Source organism: Megascapheus bottae, chromosome 20 (assembly GCF_031878675.1).
Source record: "Megascapheus bottae isolate mThoBot1 chromosome 20, mThoBot2.hap1, whole genome shotgun sequence".
In the NCBI taxonomy this organism is placed as follows: Eukaryota; Metazoa; Chordata; class Mammalia; order Rodentia; family Geomyidae; genus Megascapheus; species Megascapheus bottae.
In genome coordinates this window covers 6,694,916-6,719,054 of record NC_143528.1, presented here as the reverse complement: position 1 = coordinate 6,719,054, position 24,139 = coordinate 6,694,916, and the positions used below count along the sequence as shown (strand labels likewise).

General features: G+C 36.2%; 1 protein-coding gene across 4 annotated transcripts in view; it reads left to right on the top strand.

Moving 5' to 3' along the window:
- Unc5d (unc-5 netrin receptor D) overlaps nt 1-24,139 on the top strand; it is a 559,209-nt gene that overhangs the window by 299,664 nt on the left and 235,406 nt on the right. For all 4 annotated transcript variants that reach the window (XM_090353935.1, XM_090353934.1, XM_090353933.1 and 1 more), the window contains exon 2: nt 19,247-19,465. In XM_090353935.1, the coding sequence (XP_090210061.1) occupies nt 19,247-19,465 (219 nt within the window). The remainder of the gene's footprint in view (nt 1-19,246; nt 19,466-24,139) is intronic.

Genomic DNA, 24,139 nt, shown 5'->3' with positions numbered 1-24,139 from the left:
TATATGACCATATGTATTTAGGTCTTGAGCTCTTGTAATCCTCTGCTAGGAGAATCTAAGGTTTGTGCTAATTGTTACAAATGAGGGACACCATTGAGCCTATGTTCCTTTGAGTTCGGCTTACTTCAATTAATATTTTTTTCAAGTCTTTCCATTTCCTTACAAATGGGGTGATGTCATTCCTTCTGATGGCAGCATAGAATTCCATTGTATATAAATACCACATCTTCTTGATCCAGTCATCTACTGGATCAAGTAAAATAAGGCCAGGGAGGATCACTACTACACTGTTGGTAGGAGTGAATGAACAAAGCCCTGGGTGGTACTGTAGCTCAAGTGGTAGAATGTTAACCTTGACCTCATATCTAAAATATATCAACAGCTCAAAAAAATTGAATCACTCCAAAACTAATCTCCAAAGAAACAACCATCCCATTAAAAGATTGGCCAAAGACTTAGAGAGTTCTCTCTGAAGAAGAAATAAGAATGGCCTGTAGACACATGAAGAAATGCTTGACATCTCTGGTCATAAAAGAAATGCAAATCAAAACAACTCTAAGATTCCACCTCACTCCAGTAAGAATGGCCAAGATCAAGAAATTTAATAACAACAGATGCTGGAGGGGATGTGGCCAGGAGGGATCACTACTACACTGTTGGTGAGAGTACAAATTCATTCAACCACTATGGAAAGCAGTATGTCAGTTGTCAAAAGACTAAACATAGAGCTCCCGTATGACCCGGCAATTCCGCTACTTGACATTTACCCAAAAGTCCAGAAACAAGGACCATACTAAACCCACATTGCAGCACTATTTACCATTGTAAAAATATGTTACCTGTTATGTTATATATGTTTGTTATTTGAAATAGGAAAGGGAAGGGGTTAAAACAAGATGATTGGGAGGGAGTGGGGGAGGAAAATAGGGACAAAAACATAAGAAGTATCATTGTGTGAGAAGTAATGCACCTAGTATGTGGTGAATGTAACTGTAACCCCTCTATATATTACCCTGACAATTAAAAATTAGTTAATTAAAAAGAAGTGCCTATTAAGCAATTAGTTTATTTTTTTAATTACTGGCCTTTGAATGCATGCGTTTTGCTTATGAGGTGGCTGCTCTATTATACAAGACATGCATCAGTCTGCCTTTTTCTCTGGTTAATTTAGAAATAAGTTTTCATGGATGCTTTGGGCAAGGATGACTTTAAAACCTGATCTTCTAGCTCTTAGCTGCTTGAGTAGCTAGTGTCACAAAGTGTGCACCACTAGTGACTATATTAATATTCCTTATATACTTTAATTAACACATATTCCAAAAGAAAACATGTTAGATGAGATAGAGGAAAATTGGGAATTTTTTTCCTGGGGGACTTCAAGTTTAGATGCTGTCCCTTTGCTCATCATCTCAAGGCTAGTGCACTACCACTTGAACAACAGTGCTACTTCTGGTTTTCCACAGGTAAATTGGAAATGAGTCTCACAGACTTCCATGCCACGTGATCGAAATCATCAGATCTCAACCTCCTGAGTAGCTAGGATTACAGACGTGAGCCACCAGTTCAGGAAATTTTTATTGTACTAGCGCTTTTGTGAGTCAATTGAGCAGTGTTTTCTCTTCTCTCAGTATATTTTGGTATGGTCACAAACTTCACATTTCATTTATTTATTTATGCTTTTTAAATTTTAGTCAACAAACTTGTATTGATTCTCAAAGGTCCTTAGCCACTGGGGATATAAATAATGAACAAGACTCTCACATCCTTTGCTTTCTTTCTTGAATCTACAATCTAGAACAAGGTGAACTGATATACATAAATAATTAAATTGTAGCAGAAAATATCATGAAAATTATGAAGCAGAGTTTATCCAACCAGGCAGTTGTGAGGTTCAAGTGCGGCTTTACATAAGCTGCATCACCTAAGATGAACTGAAGAGTTTAGCATGACTATAAGGACATAGGAATAAATTAATATGATGGACAGAAGGGAAAGACTATGTGCAGGCTGCAAGATAGAAAGGTTCAGAGCCGTAAATATGGACAGTCCCTGTGATTTCTAGTAATGTCATTAGGTCTAGAACTAAGATAAAGATTAGGCATGAAGGTCTTAGTGGGAAAATGTTTGTGAAAAGACTTGTTAGTTGTTGTGGAATGTGAGGATGGTATAGGGATAATATCCAAAAATGAAGATATTTTATGAAAGAAGAATCTTTTATTTTAGTTTATTCCATATATTTTATTGTAATTATATTCACCAGATAGACGGTGCATTGTTTCACAAACATCGATACCCTTTCTTATGTCTTGGTCCCCATTTACCTCCCCCCACGTCCACCCCTCATCTTGTTTTCCCCCCTTCCCTATCCAATTTGAAATAATCATTTATGCAAATATCCAGTATATCAGATAACAAGGTGAAATACTGTAAAAATATGAGATAACCAAGGGACAGCAAAAGAGATGAGAAATAACATAGTACATTAAGGACAACAATCTCTCATTATATGGCTTTTGTTTCTGGAGGTCCTTTCATTTAGCATCATACTATATGGTCGTATGTATCTAGGTTTTGGTCTATTGTAAATCTCTGGTAAGAGAGTCCAAGCACTCTACTGATTATGACAAATGAGGGAAACCATTGAGCCTATGTTCATTTGAGTCTCACTTACTCACTTGATATGATTTTTTCTAAGTCTTTCCATTTCCTTACAAATGGGGCAATGTCATTCTTTCTGACAGCAGCATAGAATTTCATTGTGTATAAATATCACATCTTGTTGATCCACTCATCAAGTGAGGGACATCTGGGTTGGTTCCATATCTTTGCTATGGTAAATAGTGCTGCAGTGAACATCCTTGTGCTAGTGGCTTAAGTATGTCCTTGTTTCTGGTCGAAGGTTAAATGTCAAGTAGTAGAATTGCTGGGTCATATGGGAGCTCTATGTTTAGTCTTTTGAGGTCCTGCCATACTGCTTTCCATAGTGGTTGAACGAGTTTGCACTCCCAACCAACAGTATAGTAGTGAACTCTCCTGGCCACATCCACTCAAGCATCAGTTGTAAAATTTCTTGAAACTGGCCATTCTAACTGGAGTGAGGTGGAATCTAGAGTTGTTTTGATTTGCATTTCTTTTATGGCCAGATATATTGAGCATTTCTTCATGTGTGTATAGGCCATTCTTATTTCTTCTTCAGAGAAGACTCTCTTTAAGTCTTTGGCCCATCTATTAATGGGATGGTTGTTTCTTTGGAGATTAGTTTTGGAGTGATTCAAATGTTTGAGCTACTGATATATTTTAGATATGAAGCCTTTGTTCATTGTATGCTTAGTGAAGACCTTCTCCCACTATGTAGGCTTTCTAGTTAATTTGATAGCTATGTTCTTTGCCACTCAGAAGCTCTACTGTTTAATGCAGTCCCACATTCTCCAGTTTGTTGTGTTTCTTGGTCCTTATTAAGAAAGTTCCATCCTGTGGCAAGAAGACCTAGTGTATCTCCTATTCCTTCTTATAAAGTTTTCAGTGTATTTGCTTTTACCTCCAGGTCTTTGATCCATCCTGGTGCAGGGTGACAAAGAAGGATCCAACTTTAGTTTTCTGCAGGTGCTTAACCAGTTCTGCCAGCAGCACTTGTTGAAGATGCTGTATTTCTTCCATTCTATTTTTTGGCTCCCTTATCAAATATTAGGTGGCTGTAGGTCTGTGGGTTAATATCTGGGTCCTCAGTCCTATTCCATTGGTCTTCAGTCCTGTTCTTGTGTCAGTACCAAGCTGTTTTGGTCACTATAGCTCTGTAATAGAGGCTAAAGTATGGTATTAAAATTCTTCCTGGACTTTTCTTTCTGCTAAGTATTGTTCTTGCCATAAGGGGTCATTTATTATTCCATATGAAATTTTGGATTGCCTCTTCTATATTTTTAAAGAATGTCATTGGGATATTGATGGGTATTGCGTTGAATTAGTAGGTATCCCTTGGCAAAATTGCCGTTTTCAAGATGTTGATTCTTCTAATCCAGGAGCATGGGCCGTTTTTCTATTTCCTCAGTTCTGCTTTAATTTCCTTTTTCAGGGTTTTAAAGTTTTCATCAAAAAGGTCCTTCATTCTTAGTTAAGATAATTCCTAGGTACTTTATTTTCTTTGAGGCTATTGCAAAAGGAGTTGCTTTCCTGATTGTTGCCTCATTCCTTTCATTGTTGACATATAGAAAGGGAGTTGATTTTGAGGGTTAATTTTATACCATGCTACCTTTCCAAAGTTTTGAATCAGATCAGGCAGCTTGGGAGTGGAGTCTATAGGTTTCTTTAAATACAAAATCAATGTCATCTGCAAAGAGGGAAAGTTTCACTTTCTCTTTCTCTATTTGGAGCCTCTTTATGCTTGCTTCTTGCCTTATTGCACTGGCTAGAAATTCTAATAGTATGTTAAGAATGGGAAGAGTGGGCATCCTTGTCTCGTTCCTGATTTTAGATGAAATGGCTTTAGCTTTTCTCCATTAAGTATAATGCTAGCTGTGCGTTTGTGATACACAGCATTTATTATACCGAGGAATGTTCCATGGGTTCTTTTTTTCTCCAGATCTTTAGGGTGTTGGATCCTGTCAAATGCTTTTTCTGCATCTATTGAGACAATCATGTGATTCTTTTCCTTGTTCCTGTTGATGTGTTGAATTGTATTAATTGATTTGCATATGTTGAAACAGCTTTGTATCCTTGTGATGAATCCTGTTTGATCATAGTGTATAATTTTTTTGATGAGTTGTTGTAGACAGTTGGCCAGTATTTTGTTGATAAGTTTTGCATTAATATTCATCAAAGAAATGGGTCTATAGTTCTCTTTCTTTGATGAATCTCTGTCTGGTTTTGGGATGAGGGTTATAGTGGCTTGCTAGAATGAGTTTGTGAAAGAGCCTTCATTTTCAATTTCATTGAAGAGCTTTAGAAGTATTGGTGTAAGCTCTGCTTTGAAGACCATATAGAATTAAGCTGTGAATCCAACTGGCTCTGGGCTTTTTTGGATGGAAGTTCTCTTACTGCCATTTCTATATCAGTGCTTGAAATAGATCTGTTTAGTTAGATTAGGTCTTCTTGGTTCATTGTGGGTATGTTAATATTGGCTAGAAATTCATCCATTTCTTCTAGATTCTCAAATTTGTTGGCATAGATGTTTGAAAACTATTCCTTCATGATGCTCTTAATCTTGGTAATTTCTGTCGTGATATTACCATTCACATCCGTGATTTTGTTTATTTGAGTGTGCTCCCTTCTTTTTTTGGTAAGATTTGATAAGGGTCTGCCAATTTTGTTAATTTTTTCAAAGAACCAACTACTTGTTTTGTTGATTCTTTCTATAGTTTATTTGGACTCCAATTCATTTAGTTTTGCTTTGATTTTAATTTGTTTCCTTCTACTGGTATTAGGGTTGATTTGTTGCTCTTTTTAGAGGAGCTTAAGGTAGGACATTAAATTGTTGGTTTGAGATTTTTCCAATTTGTTAATGTAGGCACTCAGAGCTATGAATTTTCCTCTGAGTACTACCTTTACTGTGTTCCAAAGGAGCTGGTATTTTGTGTGCTCCTTTTTGTTTAATTTCATAAACTGTTGAATTTCTGTTCTAATCTCCTCGATGGCCCATTGGTGATTCAACAATGTGTTATTCACTCTCCATGAGTTACAGGGTTTTCGTTGGTGGAGATGTGTGTTCAGTTCCAATTTGATGCCCTTGTGGTCTGAAAGAATGCAGGGAATAATTTCAGTGTTTCTGAATCTGCACTGGTTTGCTTTATGCCCTAAAAATGTGGTCTGTTTTGGAAAATGTTGCACATGCTGCTGAAAAAATCATATATTGTGTTGTTGCTGGGTGAAATAGTCTGCAGATGTCTGTTACATCTAGATGGTCTATACAGTTGTTCAATTTTGAGGTTTCCCTGTTGATTTTTTGCCTGGATGATCTGTCCATAAGTGAGAGTGCTGTGTAAAAGTCACCAACAATCCCTATGTTTTGTTCTACGTGTGGTTTCAGTGAAAGTAAAGTTTGCTTGATGAAGTTCACTGCTCTTGGATTAGGTGTGCAGATATTTAGGATTGCTATATCCTCCTTGGAGGAGAGATCCCTTTATTAGTTTGTCTTTTCTCACTAATTATAGTTTGAAGTCTGTTTAATCTGCTATGAGGATGGCAACTCTAGCCTGTTTATGGGGGCCATTACTTTGATAAACTGTTCCAAATTCCCACTTTCAAAAAATGTTTTGTTTTGGTTTTGGTTTTTTTTTGGCAAGATGTGTCTCTTGAAGACAGCAGAACAATGGATCTTGCTTTTTGATCAAACTAGACAGTCTATGCCATTTAATTGGAGAGTTGAATCCATTGATATTGACAGTTAGGATTGAAAAATATTTACCAGTTCCTGCCATTTTTAGAAGCTTTCATTAGGGCCTGTGACTTGACAGTTCTTGCAGTACCTAGCTGGTATGATTTTTAGGTGCTATTTTTTGTCAGTATTACCTTTGTGTTGGTTTTCTTTGTGTAGAATATCTTTGAGAATTTTCTATAATGCTGGTTTGGTTGCTACATAATGTTGCAACTTTTCCTTGAAATGGAAGGTTTTTATTGTTCCCTCAGTTATGAATGAGAGCTTAGCTGGGTACAATATTCTTGGTTGGTAGTTATTGTCTTAAGGGCATGACATATATCCTTCCAAACTCTTTTTGCTTGCATGGTCTCTGCTGAGAAATCTGTGGTTATTCTGATTGTTTTTTTTCTTTGTAGGTGATTGTCCTCTTCTCCCTGGCAGCTTTTAGGATACTTTCTTTGATCTCTATTGATCCTGTATGGATTATAATGTAGGGGTAGGATGTCCTTTTCTGGTTAGGTCTGTTTGGGGTCCTAAAAGCTTCTTATATCTGGATGGGCCTGACCTTCCTGATGTTTGGAAGTTCTCTGAGATGATTTCATGAAGTATATTTCCAATACCATTGACCTCTTTCTCCAGGATTTCTTCAATACAAATTAGCCTTAAATTAGGTTTCCTAATTGTATCTTGGACCTCCTGAAGCGTTCTCTCATATTTGCTAGATTTGGTTTGACTCATTTTCTGTTCTTTCTTTAAAACAACTAGGTTACCTTCAACTCCAGAGATTCTGTCTTCTCCATTGTCTAACCTGCTATCAATACTTTCTACTTTATTCTTCATCTCCCTTGCTTCCAATTGCTCCTTTTTGATGCCTTGCATCTCTTGTTTTAGATCGTGTATGGACTTCTTTGTTCTTTAACTCCTTGATTTCCATTTGAGTTGTTAGCTTAGCACCTTTACTCTCATTAGGCATTTGTTGGAGTTAGGTTAGCTTTTTGTTTGTGGATTCTATGTATTCGTCCATTTAAAAAAAGCTTTACCTTCTGTGATTGTTGTTCTTAATGTACTATGCTATTTCTCTTCTCTTTTGTTGCTCTCTGGTTAATCTCATATTGTTACTTTATCTGATTTTGTTACCTGATATATTGTATATACTTTTATTTAGTTATTTGAAATAGGAAAGGGAAGGGGGGAAACAAGATGATTGGGAGAGAAATGGGGACAAAAGCAGGAGAAGGGGGTATCAATATATGAGAATTAATGCACCAACTACCTGGTGATTGTAACTGTAATCCCTCTATACATTATCCCAACAGCAAAAAAATAAAATAAAAATAAATTATATTGAGGTAATCATAAAAAAGAAGGAATAAATAGTGAAGGACTGTTTGGGTTAATGTTGACATAACCAGCTATTACTGTAATTGAAAATTAACTTTTAATTTGTTAATAACAAGCAATAAAATGAGAATCTATACCAAATATGGGCCTCACCAAATACACAAGGCAAAATCTTAAATAGATATAGACTGATAGATCTGTAAGGTTTTTATATATCTATAGATAAATATATAGAAACAAAAGCCATATAATGAGTGATTGTTGTTCTTAATATACTATGTTATTTCTCATCTCTTTTGCTGTCCCTTGGTTATGTCATATTGTTACAGTATCTCACTTTGTTATCTGATATATTGGATATCTTTTTATTTGGTTACTTGAAATTGGATAGGGAAGGGGGCAAAACAAGGTGAGGGGTAGGGGGGAGGGAAATGGGGACCAAGACATGTGAATTAATGCACCTTCTATCTGGCAAATATAATGTAACCCTTCTATTATTTAAAATAAAAATATATGAAAAAAAGAAAGAAAGAAACAAATATATAGTGTCTAATGATTTGGAAGGTTGGTAGAATTTTTTTTTTAGAGTTTTGTTTTTTTTTTTTAGTTGTATATGGATTTATTTGGCAGTACTTGTGCTTGGGTTTGAACTTAGTGAGTCATGGGTGGTAAGCACTTTATCACTGAGCCATGCCTCCCTGCATTATACCAGTTATTCTCAAGTTATGGTCTCATTTCCTGACCAGACAGCTGTGATTTCCCTTCTTTTGACTGCTGTAGTTGCTGGGATTACAGGTGTGTCCTTCCACATCCAGTTTCCCCTGATTAGACACAGCCTTATAAGTTTTCCTACAGGACTGGTCTGGTAACAAACTTCTGTTCTCAGCCTCTCCTGTAGCCGCTCACAGTGGCTTGTGCCACTTTGTCCATCTGAGTGTTGACAAAGGAGTCTCATGTAAATTCCTAAGCTAGTCTCAAATTACAGTCCTCTAGTTCTCACATTATGAGTAGCTAGACCTACAGGTGTGATGCACTCAGGTTTACTTCACTTTTCAGTCTAAGTATTCCAAGATGGCATAGTATAGTCAAAAACTGTTGAGTTCTGGGATTACAACAAGCACCACCAACCCAGCATAGTAAATTTTGTTGTTATTAATAACACAATTATACCTTTGGCGTTGTAATTTAGCTCCTTACATTAGGTCATAATATTCAACAAAATATGTATTATTAAATGAAAAAGATGATATTTTTAGTTTTACTTGATTTTACTAAACTGCAGGTTCCAAAGTTATCCTAAAAATGTGTCTTGTAGGATTTTTCTTTGGTAAAATTCCTGAATTTTAGTTGTTGTAATATCTAATATCACACCAAAAGCAAAAGAGCATTTTCCATGGGGAAATTATTATTGAGAAGTCAAGGAGAGTTTTTCACCTGGGTCTGCACCTTAAAAATCTAGGACAAATCCCATAGTCTGTGAGGGCCTCTGACTGCCAGATGTTACCTTATGTGCCTCCCATTCTGCTTACCTCCTGCTAATAAGTTCAGGCCAAATCATTATCCATATCTAATCACACATCCACACTGTGACCATATCTCATATGATAAGTTCAAGTAAGTCATGTTTTGGTCACTCTAGGCTGTATTTAAGTTTTCAGATATGTGACGAAAGGTCAGAGTCTGAGTTTTGAAGATGTGGCAGACACAGTTTTACTGTTTGTTCATTATACTCAAGCTTTCTTCTTTTGTCTCTCTTTTTTTGTCATATAAACATTGAAAGTCCTTGTTATATTAATGGACATAAATCAGAAAGCTCTTCCCAAAGAATAATTTTGCCAGAATGAAAAATATGAGAATCAAGTTTGATGGTTTCGTTTTCTGTCATTCAACATGATATTAAAACAACTATATCTCCATATCTATGAATGGCCTCACTCTTGAAAACTGTCAGTTACAAATGAAAAGTGATAACATTTTGAAAGCAAAACCTTTCTCAAATCTCAATAGGTTTTCTGATGAACGTGACCATGAGGCACTGATATAAATTGATTTACAAACATATCCATTTGTGTGAGAAAATTAAACCATTTATAAATTCAATCACATATACTCTTGACAAAATACCACTCATTTTTACAGTAGAAATAATAATATTGATAAATCTTTTAGCACAACCTTTTCATATTTTTTCTAAGGACACATTTACTTTAATCACTAATTCATGTATTCTACAGCTTCTAAATACCATTAATATTTGCATCATTCTATACTTATTTGTCTCTATTTCTTTTGATGTCCTTATGCACAATTAATACCTTAGTCAATCTTGAATCCTTAGAGCTAAGAAAAATCACCTAATCTTAGTAGGCATGTATAGGTGCTGGTTCAAGAAATGTATGATTTAATATGTTAAGGTAAATTATGATTATTTGGGAAATGATGAATATGCTTTTATGCAGTCTATTGATATTTGAAGTTCTTTGTTTCAGGTACAAATAATGTCTTGTCCTAATTTCTCTAAGTGCTGTAAACATTGCTTATCACCTTTCGTTCTGCAGAATTTAAAGCTTGTTCAATGAAATAATATCTTAGGCTGACAGTGTATAAGATCAGCACAGGTGAAATAAACTATGCAAATTCAGTGGTATAAAATATTTCCATTTTTATTAGAGGTTGGGTAGAAGGCAGCAGACTTTCTGAGTTTAAGACTAGAAATTTTAAAAAATCTTTTATTGGAAACAAGGGAGTCTGTTGCATAAATTGTATTAAATATTTGGTATATTGAGTTCTGGCTTCTGTTTTGCATTAAAGGATTGCAGTGCATCCTTTATCTAATTAAGTAACCATATGGAGACAAGTCACATTTACATAAACAAAAGCAGAGAATCAAGAGCTAGTCTGTTGTCTTGTAGATTATGTATTTCGCTTTCCCTGGTGTAGTTTTCAAGTTTGACTTGTATATTTTCATATACTAAAATGCTCACAGACCGTCAACAGAACAAAAGAACCATCTCTAAGGTGCCTTACTTTCTTTTGAATATTGCAAAGAGAATTGTTTATGATATTGTGAAATATTTTATGTTTAACTATTATTTGTCCAGGAAAAAGAATAGTTTATGGATCTGGCCAACAAGAAATCAACTGTGCTTCATGTGTCATCACTCTGCTATATAAATTGTATTTATTTGTTTGTTTGTTTGTTTGTTTGTTTGTTTTGCTGGTCCTGGGGATTGAACTTGGAGACTGAGAGTTATTATCTCTGAGTCTCTTTGTGCTCAAAACTAACACTCTACCACGTAAGCCACAATACCACTTCTGGCCCTTTTTTTCTTTTTGAGTAATTTAGTATTAGAGATATTATCTCACAGACTTTCCTACCCAGGCTGGCTTTGAACCGAGATCCTGAGATCTCAGCCTCCTGTGTAGGTAGGGTCGCAGCATGAGCCACTGGCACCTGACAATCATCATCTCCTTGTAGTGTGTGCTGTGACCATTCACTACTGTTTTACTTAATAAATGCTTCCCAGTGTGTTTTCACAGTTCTTCTGAAACAATTCTATTAATATACATGGGGGTAAGAAATAGTAGCACACTGTTATGAGCAACAGATCATGTGATGCGGGCTCTGAAATGAAAAGGATGGTAGTAATCACGACATTGACATCTCACTATTATGATAATTAAGTTTGGAAATTCAACTCATAGGTATTGTAATGACAATTCTGCCTCTTTTTCATGCTGTTGTCTGTGGCAAAGATGGTCATGTAACCATGCACTATTTATGTGACACTGTGTCATTTGCTATCTTTTCTTTTTTTCATATATTTTTATTGTAATTAATAGAAGGGTTACATTATATTCTTCCATATATTATCTCATTTGACCATCACAAAGCACTGGTAGTGATTACTCTTTTTATACATAAGAAAAACAGAATCTTGACTGATACCAGGCTAGAGGGTTGTTCTCGACATGCTCAGGAGAAACCAAAGGAATACCAGAATTGCTAGTTAAGTGGAAGGCCCCAAGGTCAAGCCCAGGAATGTAAAAGCCAAGAAAAACAAAGAAAAGTAAAGCACACTTTGGAAACAGAGAAAAATATGAAATATATATATATTTAAATGTCATAGTCTTTCTGTAAAGAATGGAACAACAATTGTTTAAAGTCACTTAGTATCATGGTTGATAGTCTAATGTTTTATAAATCCCAGTTTGGGACTACTCTGGCTTACAGTGTACCAGTCCCATTACTAATTTAACAAATCAGTCAAATATTAGCAGCAATGTGGATGATCTAGCAAAATGAGGGTTTCTTCTCTTTTTTTTTTTTTGCTGATACTATCCTTTGTTTTATGGCTATGGTATAGTTGTGACCGTTAGTTGCTAAATATTCCTGCTTAAAAAGGGAAAATAAAAATGTTTCCAAACAATACATAAAAAATTGTTTTGGTTGGTCCTGGATCTTGAATTCAGGGCCAGGAGCTTTTGTGCTCAAAGTTGGCTCTCTAACACATAAGTCACAGCTCCACTGCCAGCTTCTTGTTGGTTAATTAGAGAATTTCATGGACTTTCTCACCTGGGCTAGCTTTGAACTGTTATCCTCAGATCTCAGGATCCTAAGCAGCTAGGAGCACAAGCATAATCCAGTTGATCCAGCCTCTTTTCATTATTTTATTCTCAAAGGAAAATTATTTTTTGTCTTTTGTGTACTGTGCATATAGTATCCAGGACATCTTAGGCAAGGGCTATGCCACTGAATTACAACCTCTGCCTCTGAATTATTTATTTCTAATGCTAAGAAGTATGCCTCTTAAATTGAATATAGTGGGGTGAGTACTTGCTGTTCTCCAAAAAGGTTTTGTTTCCTCAAGAATTTCTCTGGGATGTGTTTCTAGCAGTCCTCCTCAACCAGCATTTACAGCCTAACTGCCAGGAAAAGGGAATGATCTTTAAGATGAATGTCATACTTAATGGAAATGGTGATGTGCCATACAGTAAATGTGTTCTTTTGTATCATTCCCTCTTGGTTATATGAACTGCCAAATGACTGTGTTAAACTTCCAAGTTTTCCATCATCAGAAACTGTGAACTGGTTGGAGCCAGATGCCTGTGTTTTAACTCCTGAGTTCCACATTTACAACTGTATGTCCTTGGACAAAAGAAATAATCTAAACATTCCACAAAATGCAAAATGAAATATTTGTGTGTATATATATATATATATATATATATGATCCATGTGATCAAAGAACTGTCACAAATGGCAATTGACTTATTGCAGGTAGAAGGCTAATTTACCACACCTGTAATCAACTCCATAAATGGCAGCTCTTACTTTTACTTCCAGCTAACATAATTGCCACATTTCTTAGCTTCTGTTAACTCCTGTTGGCATAGGGTTTTACACATGGAAGTTGTTGGATACTCTAGCTTATTTATTTGGAAGAAGGCTCAACTCTATTGATAGGATTGTTTCCTGATACAAACAACCAAATCTGATCATCAGTAGCTCTGAGGGAAATATTCACAATTTTCCTGTTTTCAGGTTTTATTTTTAAAAAGTTTATTATGTCTAAGTAGTTGTACAAAGTTGCAATTTAACAAAGCAGTTTATGGATGTAGTCTTCTTGATCAATATCACCCCTTTCAACATGCTCACAGAACACTTTGTCTACCAAACAGCTCCTTGTCAAACCAACTATGCTTTGACAATAAAACAGTCAGAGGAAGCCATCTGACCTTACGCACAACACAACTTTGTGGCAGAGGCCTGTCTTGACCTGCTGGGGAGAGTGGAACAGTTGAATAGAATCTGTGTGCTTTCAAAGACCTGCTTGCAGGAAGTGAGCCAGGATCCTTTCCTGGGATTTCTCACAGGCATAAAGAACATTTTTTCACCAGAATTTCTATCCCTTCTATGCACATTTTTTTCTATTTCTTTGCAGGTTCCTTGATTCCAGTCCCCAAAGGCAGAGTATAACTAGGCTGTTTTTGATTTCTCCCAAAACTTGCATGCTAGTAATGGAAGGGGAACTACATTGTTCGCCCATTGTCACTTTATAAGCATCCCACAGCACAATTATACCTCTGATGTTGTTAATGAAAACCCAGAAAGCACAGAGGAAGGCATCTAAACCAGCTGCATACAGAACACAACACGAGATGTGCAGTACATAGATAACTGGGTTGCAAATGGCAGGTACTAGAGTTGCAGGTATGATATTACCATCTAAAATTTCGTCTTTTTTTTATTGTTCCAGTCCTGGGGCTTTAACTTAGAACCTACACACTGTTCCTGAGTATTGTTTTTGTTTTTTTTAGTGTGTGTGTATTGTTTTGTTTGTCTTTTACTACAAGCTACTTTGCCTCTTGAGACACAGCTCCACTTCTGGCTGTTTGGTAGTTTATTTGAGATAAAAGCCTCATGAACTTTCCTGCCCAGGCTGGTTTGGAACCATGATCCTCTCAGATGTGAGTTTGATTAGCTAAAATTACAGGCATAAGTAATATAGTTTTCTGTTTAAGTGCATTGGGGAGCTAAAAAGAATGGAAAGCTGAGAGAAAGCAAGGAATGCAAAACAAAGAAGAAAGGGGAAACCTGTAAAAGCATCTTGATCACCTGGGGTTTGATCTTCTGCCTATTGCTGTACCCTGTCAGTGTGTGGCCTCCAAGTTCATCTTCAACATTTCCTCATGATTTTCCCCATAAGGGGAAGAAGGAAAGCATAAAGCAATCATGTTAACTACATTTTCATATGAAAGTAAGAATACTTAGAGAAGCTCTGGTTATGACTCACTGTTATAACAATGCCACTGTACCATGCCAACCTTCTAGAATGTCAACTAAGTCCTCTGATTTTTCCAGTCTCTGCCAGAATAGTGATGTGAAAGTTAGTTGGCATTTTTTACCGGTATTTATCACAGCAGATCTTGAAACTTTACTCTAACGTGTTGAATGGTAACTACTTTGTAGAGCTAGTTAAAAATAATACTCAAAAATCTAATTTACAAAAACCTCTCTCTGAAATAGAAAGTTGTGGGATATGTATTGAGATTGCAAGTAAGTTTACCTTTTACCAAATGAAGCACTCATGCAGACTTCCACAAAACTATTTGTAAGAACCCCCCCACACACACACACAACATGTCCTTCCAAAGTACATAGGTCAGCAACTTGTAAGCCCTTAAAATTCTTCTCCATCTCCTTTCCTATTCCTGGTTCCTTCTTGTCCCTTTTTTTGAAGAATGTCCTATGAATTGGATCCTGAGAAATTGGGTGAGATGCAAAGGTGCCCTAGTCCTGTGGGGATAGAAGTGTCTCCCTGCAGAGGCAGCCTGAGGGAGCATCCAGTCTTCCCTCTATGAGATGGCAAGCTGCAAAGGTAGATCTAAGCCCTCCCAGGACGAGAGCCTTTCACCATGAGAAGCTGACAGTGGGAAGAAGGAACATAAGATGATGTTAGAGTCAGATACCATTACCAACACTTTATCACACAAAGCCAAAGCAAGGAGAAGTAACTCATAATTTACTTCCATTTCCTTTATTTATTTGTTGGAAAAATGCTAATACATGCACAAATATATACCTGCAGATTCTTACCTTCCAGGTGCCACCCTTCAATAAACCAGTTGATTGGCATGTTTTCCTTCATTTATGGTAGCTAGACTGTGCCTATAAACCTAGCAGGAAACACACTGCTGTAATACACACACACATACACACACACACACACACACACACACACACACACACACACACACACACACACACACTGGGACATGATAAATTATACAGGCCTCTAGGCATTTACATACAGTGAGACCAAAGGAGGAGATTCATAGGAGAGGAACACAAAGGCACAATATTTGTGTGTGTCTGATCATACAAAATAGTATTAATCAAAATGAACCCCAGGAATTGGAAACAAGAGGTTTTTTTTTTCTCTGCTACTGTGTTTGTTCTCTTTTCCCTTTGTCTTGCTTGTTCATTTATCTGTCCTTGGGTGGGTAAATGGAGGACCTAGAAATGCAGGGACAAACAATGAACAAATTCAGCAGCAATACTCACTACATTGAAAATGAACTATACAACTTTTGGATGAGAGAGAGAGAGAGAGAGGGAAGGGGTGACATTTTTCAAACAAAATTGTGCCCTTTACCTGACTTACATAACTATAAATCCTTTACATATCCCCTGTATAATAATAATTAAAATGTATAAAAAAAATAAAATGTCACATTCTACTGCATACTACCTTTATTTCTCTCTTCTGAACATAAACATTGATTTTTTTTAAATTAGTATATATGGTACAAAATAATGTGTTTTATTGTGACTTACTTTAATCATATTCATAACTTTTACTTTCTTCTTTTACTTAGTCCTCTTTATCTTCTCAAATAGTGCCCTTTCCATTTTCATGTCATATCTTCTTTGTTTTTGTAATTATTGTAGAATCCACATATGAGAAAAGCATGTGAAATTTGGTCTTTTGAGTTTGGCTTATTTTTTCCACCATGATAATATCCATTCATCCATTTTCACATAACAGGATTTCATTCTCTTTAAAATTTTTTTGCTAACTTTAAGAAATTGTACAAAGGAATTGCCTCTCAACAAGGCAGTTTATGAACACAATGTGTCTCCATCAGTATCACCTCTTTTAGCATTCTCATCCACCTCTCCCCATCCAATCCTTCCCTCAAATTTCTTAATTTTAAAGTTATGTATTAATTTTTGCTATTTAACAAGGATGTCCACTCTTTCCAATATGTCCCAGAATTTTTAGCAAGTGTAATATGGCAAGAGAAAATTAAAAAAGGGGATCCAAACTGTCAAGAAATAAAACTATCCCTTTACCGATACAATGAGGTCATGCCCTTCTGTGGCTGAATAATATCCCACTGTATATTTGTACTTCATTTTCTGTATCCACTCATCCACAAATATCCTATTGTGTATTTTTACTGTCTTTTCTATATCCACTCATCTGTTAATGGATACCTAGGCTGATTCCATAATTGTTGATTATATGATCAATTCTTTGTTGATTGGCACATATGACTTGTACAGTGGGTGGATTTCATCCTTACAGTGAAATAAGCTCCTAAGGGAGACTCTTGGGCAGCCTTCTTCTTACCTTTAGATGGTTTAGCTCCATTCTCCTGGTGTGTGTGTGTCTTAGCCTGGCTGCACTGGTTTCTTTATCCAAAGGATATTTATTAAAATGACAGGAAGGAAATTTAATGCCCTTTAGATCTCCCTATGTTTTGCAAGCTAGACAGTTAACATCCTTGATTTATTGCACAATCACCTGCCTTTATTTTTTTAATATTTTATAATAAGTAAAGGTGGTCTCACTATTGACTTAGAGCTTGTAGCCTCTTCTCCGGCCCCTCTGCCATTTCAGACATGTTCCTGCATTTTACCACTTAAGCTAACAATGCTTCCGTTGAAATGTGTCCTCCCCTGCTCGTTTGGTCCGATGCCTCAGGTATAGGAATTCTGCACATTTCCTTTATATGGTGGCCCTTTTAGATAATAATGAATTGCTCTGGACTGAGCTCAAGTCCCTGGTGGAAGTGAGGATTTGATGTCCGCATAAAATCTTTTAATAGCTTTGTCTCTTCCTCTAATGCAAGGATTTATAAAAACCTTCATTAAAAGATGGAAATTGGTATGAGCAGTCAGTAAAATAAATTAATATAGGATTTTTTTTGCCAGTCTTTGGGACTGAACTCAGGGTCTGAGCACTGTCCTTGGGCTTTCTCAAGGCTAGAGCCCCACCACTTGAGCCACATCACCACTTGTGACTTTTTCTAAATATGTGGTACCTAGGAATTGAACCCAGGTCTTTGTGTATGCTAGCCAAACACTAGGCCAAACTCTCAGACTGATACAGGATATATTTTTATAATGTCTGTTTTTAGATATAATTTAATACAGTAGATATACACATAAATACACACCACACACCCTTCAGAGAGTTTTTCCTGAAACTATTCTCGCTCATTTCATTTTCTAAATGACTTGATTGCAATTTTATGAAAGAAATGGTCCTTTTAATAACACTTTGTGATAAGTTGGTACTTCTTAAATATTTAATTAGTATTGGGAATTGCTTATACATGAGCTGACTTTTACATTACAGATACACTGCAATGTGTATAAACTCTTTGTTATGTTGTGTGATTTTTTTCTTAAATTGATGTATTTAACAGTGGAATAAAATGTTTAGATACTGTTGTCAAGGTACTGTTCTGTTTAATACATTGCAGTGGCAAATCTTACTTGTATGTTGCCAGTGGAAAGGGGTTGTTTTTTTTTATAACTTACTCTATTTTATTTTCTTCCTTGCACATAATACGTGGTAGTCTGTTCCTCCACTCTACCATTTTTTTCATTGTTAAAATTTGAGAGTTCCTCTTAAAGGTTCTTAAAACAGAGAGCATCTCGTCTATTATAAATGAATTTTGTTTATCTTTAATGGTGCTTACTAATTTGGATTGGTAATATAAACTTGAATAATAATAAGGAGCTGGGCACAAAATTGATATCTTTTAGACAGCCATTTAGGCTGGGTCTATTTCCTCCCCCAGTTTCTACCCCAGGCTATCTGATGGGAGTAGAATCTGATAGGTGGTTCACAACATTTTTTTTCTTCTTTAGCTTAGTCCTAAAATCTGTTTCCTCCCAATCAAAATAGCCCTTTCCGGGGCATACTTGATTTTAGGATTGAAGTCTTTGCTTTATTTTTTTCAGGGGATTAGCCTTTGGAATTTACAGGGTCTTTCTCATCCTGGCCACTTTCAGCACACTCAGCACTCACACCTTTTTGCCTTTGATATTATGCTATTTTCCTGGGGCTTGAGTGTTTGTTAAATAGAGACAGAGAAGCAAAGTCTTTGCCCTGGCTTTCATCTTTTGGAATTGCTTCGTCCATTTCCTGAGATTAGAGAAGAATCCTGTCCATTTCTGTCCTTGGAGCAGGTGTTAGCATAGCTATAGACTGCTTGCTCAGAGTTGCTTTTATTCTTACTAGTATGATTTATCGCAGACCATAGAGAAGTGTTGGGACCAGTGCATGGGCCAGAGGCCCTTCCTTTTGAATATGATGAGTTATCAAAAGTAAAATGCTAGTCTGGAGTTTTCTAGGTGAAAAACAAAAAAACAAACAGATAATTTGCAACTGTGGGGACAATCTGTAACTGAGTAGCTTCGACTATCATTCACACACATCTGTCAGAAAACCACATCTGTTCTCTCCATGAACTGAGCCCCACCGATACTAAGATTCAAACAGAAGTCTGAGGGAGTGTCATACTCATTACTTTCATTTGTCCCACAAGCCGAAGGCATGTCCACCTGGAGGTATCATATTATGCCAGTTCAGCTTCTAGAAGATAATTTCTCTTTGCAGATTTAACAATCATTACATTAGCATAACAAGCAGTTTTCCAGCTCAGATTCTCAGAGCTAATGTGGGTTTAGCAATGTGCTCTGCTTTGCGAATCTTCAGTGTGGGCTCTCTTCTCATGTCTTCTTTAATTTCACAGGAACTGACAATGGTGAAGTTCTTCCTGAGTCCATCCCATCGGCCCCAGGGACACTGCCTCATTTCATAGAGGAGCCAGATGATGCCTATATCATCAAGAGCAACCCTATTGCACTCCGCTGCAAAGCAAGGCCGGCCATGCAGATCTTCTTCAAATGCAATGGTGAATGGGTCCATCAGAATGAGCATGTTTCTGAGGAAAGCCTGGATGAGAGTTCAGGTAAGAGGCAGGGCAGCAAACAGAAGCCTTGATTGTGCTTCCGACCCCCACCCTTTGTGTCTGGGAAAGGTTGACTGTGCCTGCTATGACTATATTTGAATGAAGTCATCTGTATATTTCCCAAGGCATACAAGATAGTCTTATCTTTAAACGACCCTTCAGTTCTTTTGGTAGCTCACTCCAGCACAGTTTATAGACATGTTTCATGCTCTCATACAAGTTTAAGCACTTCAAATTATGTGGAAGTAAATATTCTCCGTGGAAGTAAAACCATACAGTTATTGTTTTCAGTTTCTGAATTCTAAATATTTTGAGTCACATACTAAATCTTTCATCAAAGACCATTTTCAGTAGGAATATTCTAGTTGCTAGATATTATGCTCATATTATTCTCCCCAGTGGACTGTTTATTAAGTCCTCTCAAGAATTTTTTTGATTACTGCACAGTGACAGGTCCCAAATTACATCACCGGATTCTAGCAGGATCTCTAATATGAAAGCATTTCAGGATCCTTTTAATTAACTTAGCTAATTTTTCTGGTAAGAAGTGATGATGAGATTTATAGCCATACAAGCCAACATTTATTGAGTTTTCATGATATATGGGGCCTTGTCTCAGCACTTGCCAGTCTTTGCCCCAACTCATTATGGTAGATAAGACTATTATTATCATCTTACAGCTATGGAAATGAAGGTGCAAAGAGATTATTTTGGCTAGATCTCAGTGCACAATCTTTCCACTCAAAATACTTTACTATTTATAACATTTGCCATGTTTGTAAGTATATGTTTTTTGATTTGTTTCCCTACATCAGAATCCATTTTGTCTAGATTATTGATTCTACTTAGTTTTGGATTTACTTAACTCACTAGTTATTATACATGAGAAAGTCAGAAAACATTAAAAAGTTTCAAGTGAGTTTGGTGTATTATTAGCAATATATGAGTGAATGGGAGGCCTCTCAGAGTAAAGACAGGTAAGACACAGCTCAGACTTATAAATAAACAAAAATGACAAAAGAAAAGGAAAAAAAATTAAAACGTGTCTTAAAGATGGATTTGAAATTACAGGCTTTTTTTTTTTTTTTTTGTGCCAGTCCTGGGCTTGAGCTCAGGGCTTGAGCACTGTCCTTGGGCTTTCTCCAGGCTAGCACACTACCATTTGAGCCTCAGCACCACTTCTGGCTTTTTGCTTTGTATGTGGGGTACCGAGGAATCGAACCCAGGTCATCGTGTATGCTAGGCAAGCACTCTACCACTAGGCCAAACTCCCGGCTCCAATTACAGGCTTCTTTAAAAAATAAATACTGGAATTTAACTGAACTGGATAAGAATTTTAATGGTAATCTAGTATCCCTATTGTATACATTAAAAAGTCAGAGATATGGAAAGAATAACTAGAACTTCATCATATGATATCTGTGACCTGAAGATCTTCTTTAAGTATGTTCAACAAAACCAGTCTTTCTCCCTACATATCCATAAGTTCTTCTCCATCAGAAATTCCACAAGTTCTCCAGCTGGCATGGGATGATGCCACATATGGTTTAATGGTTTCATCATTAATTAACTTATTGCAAATCCCAATTATATAACCTTTTGAACTTGTAATTCTTGACCATCTCTGCCGGCTCTGTAAGCGTCTTGGAAAAAATTTGTAACAAACATACAAACATCTCCATAATTGTTGTTACAGTTTGTTTCTGGAATGAGGACATAGCCATAATCAAGGGAAAGGAAAAAAGCAAACAAAACAAAACAGATCAAATCTTGGTGTCAGACAAGTTTCTGATTTTTGTGCTCCCAAGATAAGAATCTAGGAGCTATCTAAGTTGAAAAACTTGGCTTAGGGAGAGATTAAATCAGACTTATTTGGTCTGAAAATTCTGAAATATGTTAGCAAAGGTGGCAACATCTATGATAGAAATACAGTCACCTGCAGAATGATGGCAATATATGAAAGTTCAGTCTATCTCACATTGACTCAGTTCAACTTAAATATCAGAGGCTCAGTGAGATAGTGTAGTGTATTCTCAGATTTGTCTGTCTAGATTTTTGCCTAATCATTAACTCAAAATAGTAGCAGCCCCCAAGTACAAAGAAGAACATTGGAAAGTAATCAGCCATTTTTATACCACTGCTATGAAAAATCTAATAATCATTCTTCTTTAAAGGCCTCTTGATAAGTATTTCAACCAATTCAACAATGTACCTTCTTGTAATTTCTCAGAATTCTGTTTTGTTATTATTTCCAAGTTCTTATTCCACAGCATTGCTAAGCAACCCCATGTTTTGCAGAGAACATTATTGATTACTTTCTCTACCTTCAAGTAAAAATCTCTCATTCATTTCCACTCTTTTTTTAAAAAAAATCCTATTAAAAGTTACATCTTTCCATGGAACTGTGCAGAATAAAAATTCACAAATGACAAAATCAGAAGAGATTGTAGACTACTTTTTCAAATGCTCTTGAAAAAAAAAGGATTTAAATTTTAATAGTTGTTTCTTTGAAAAGAACTTAATACGCACAACCATTTCTTCCAAACCATTTTGAATGAATCAATAGGAAAGAAATGACTCTCTCTAAACAGTTTTCTTCTGTATAGTTAATGAAAATCGCTGTCTACCACGTGGCAATTATGTTTCCTAAGCACTGTATTAATAGTAGAAAAGTGGGAACAGGAGCAAGATGAGTGGAGATATTTTATCCCAAACCAATGCATAAGTGCAATTAAGATTGGAAACAAAATGGCCTCAGGTATTGAAAAATAGATGCATTACCTCCCTTGGGCTGTCCTGTGCAGAGCAGGAGAATAGTGCTTGACTACCTTTACAGATTTAATGGCTTTGATTGGATTGTAAAATAATTCCTGTCATCCCAGTAGGACTAAATGAGAGTAGGAGGCCAAGGACATTGGGGCAACATTTGGCCAGAGAGAGCAAGAAGATAATTTAAAAAGTCCTTTCAGATATATCGATCTTTATATAGCGATTTTTAAAATAATCAGTGACATTTGATTTTCTTTTTACATACAGGCATTTCTTATTTTCAAATCTAGTGGTAAATGCATAGGAGTAGGCATAGAATCTTTTGTGTCTCCAAATTGGAAGCAATAAGTCCTTTCAGTTGTTAAAGGCTGCAAACAGCCTTTGGTCTTTCTGGTAATTTGGCCCCGTCATCTAACAGTTCAAATAAGAAGAAAAAGGATTGTGTGTTTTCATGCAATTTAGCTCAGAAAACCCTGAGCTAGAGTTCTTTCCTGCAAAAAGTACAATTTATTTGACATGAGTTACTGCGTTTGCTGAGACATGGCTATACCTCTTAGTAATGTACACTTCCCGTTTTCCGCACAAGCCAAGGGATCCTCTTTCATTTGTTCTGCCTCATTTCATTTGGAAATATGGGAACTCTTCTTCCTTGTTTTGTTTCTGTTAACATCTGAAAGCTGAGAATTGAGAGGTAACCCATGTGCCCCCGTGAAAAAGGTAGAATATTCAGTAACACAATTAAGAGCTTTAATACAGCAGGCAGGTATGCACATATTCACACATAAAAACAAACCAAACACTTCTTTGCAATTAGCATCATGTTGCCAGTGAGAAATGTGAGTTATCAATAAGATAAACCGATTCCTTATTGTGTAACACAAATGAGGATACCCTTAAAAAGCTCCATAATGCTTACCTTATGCTACCTCAGAGATATCAAATTCTAAGGAATGAAATAATGTATATCCTACTGTATTATGGGAAAAGTCTCCACTCCAGTAAACTAATATTTGTTTAAGAATATCATTTCAGGGACTTCATTGTGTGTGATTTCCTTCTTAAACTAGTAGAACTTGTCTCTAGGGAAAGAAGGTTAATGGATTGTGTTGAGAAAAAGGAAAAAAAGGAGAAATAAAAATGTATTAAATCTTGAAAGTTTCAATCTCAGAACCTTGTTGTGCTGGTGATGAGTATTTGAATATAGTATCATCCAGAAAACCATTAATTTCAGTTGCCTCCAGTGATTCTCGAATCACCAAGGTGCATAAATTTTAGACCACAGAACGTAGAAATTACCCATCTCTCAAGTGCTCCATTGACAGCTGTGAGTTTAAAACTCACTTTTATAGAAATATCCTCACTTTCCACTCTAGATTTCATCTTGTTCATCACTTCACTTCTCAGAAGAGACTGACAAATTCTTAAAAGGTTTTCAGGAAATATTATGAATTCTCTCCATATCCTGTGGCTGAGTATGGTGAGTGTCTCTGGTGTCTAATTTAGCCTTTCTTATAACAGCCACATATACAAAAAACATTTGGAGGCCATTTACTCTCAGTCTATCCTTCCTAGGAATAGAAAGCAGCTCTTCACTTTTATAACTGTTTCTGATTGTTACCAGGGATTGTTCCAAGCTTTAAATTTGTAATCAATAGCTTTGGGAGTTTCTTTTTTCTGTTTGCATGGTAGTAAGATGTATGTTTATTAATTAGAAATACCTAAAACCAAATGAAACAAAAATGCCTGAAGATTGCCTAGTGGCTAAGCCCATGTTAGAAGGGGGTCATGTTTGAAATATAGCTCCCCTTTCAGTAACTCTTTGAGGAAATTTGTCATGTAGCCACCTTTTGCATCCATTTCCCAATGTGCAAAAGCATCACTAATAAGTCTTCGTGAAGTATACAT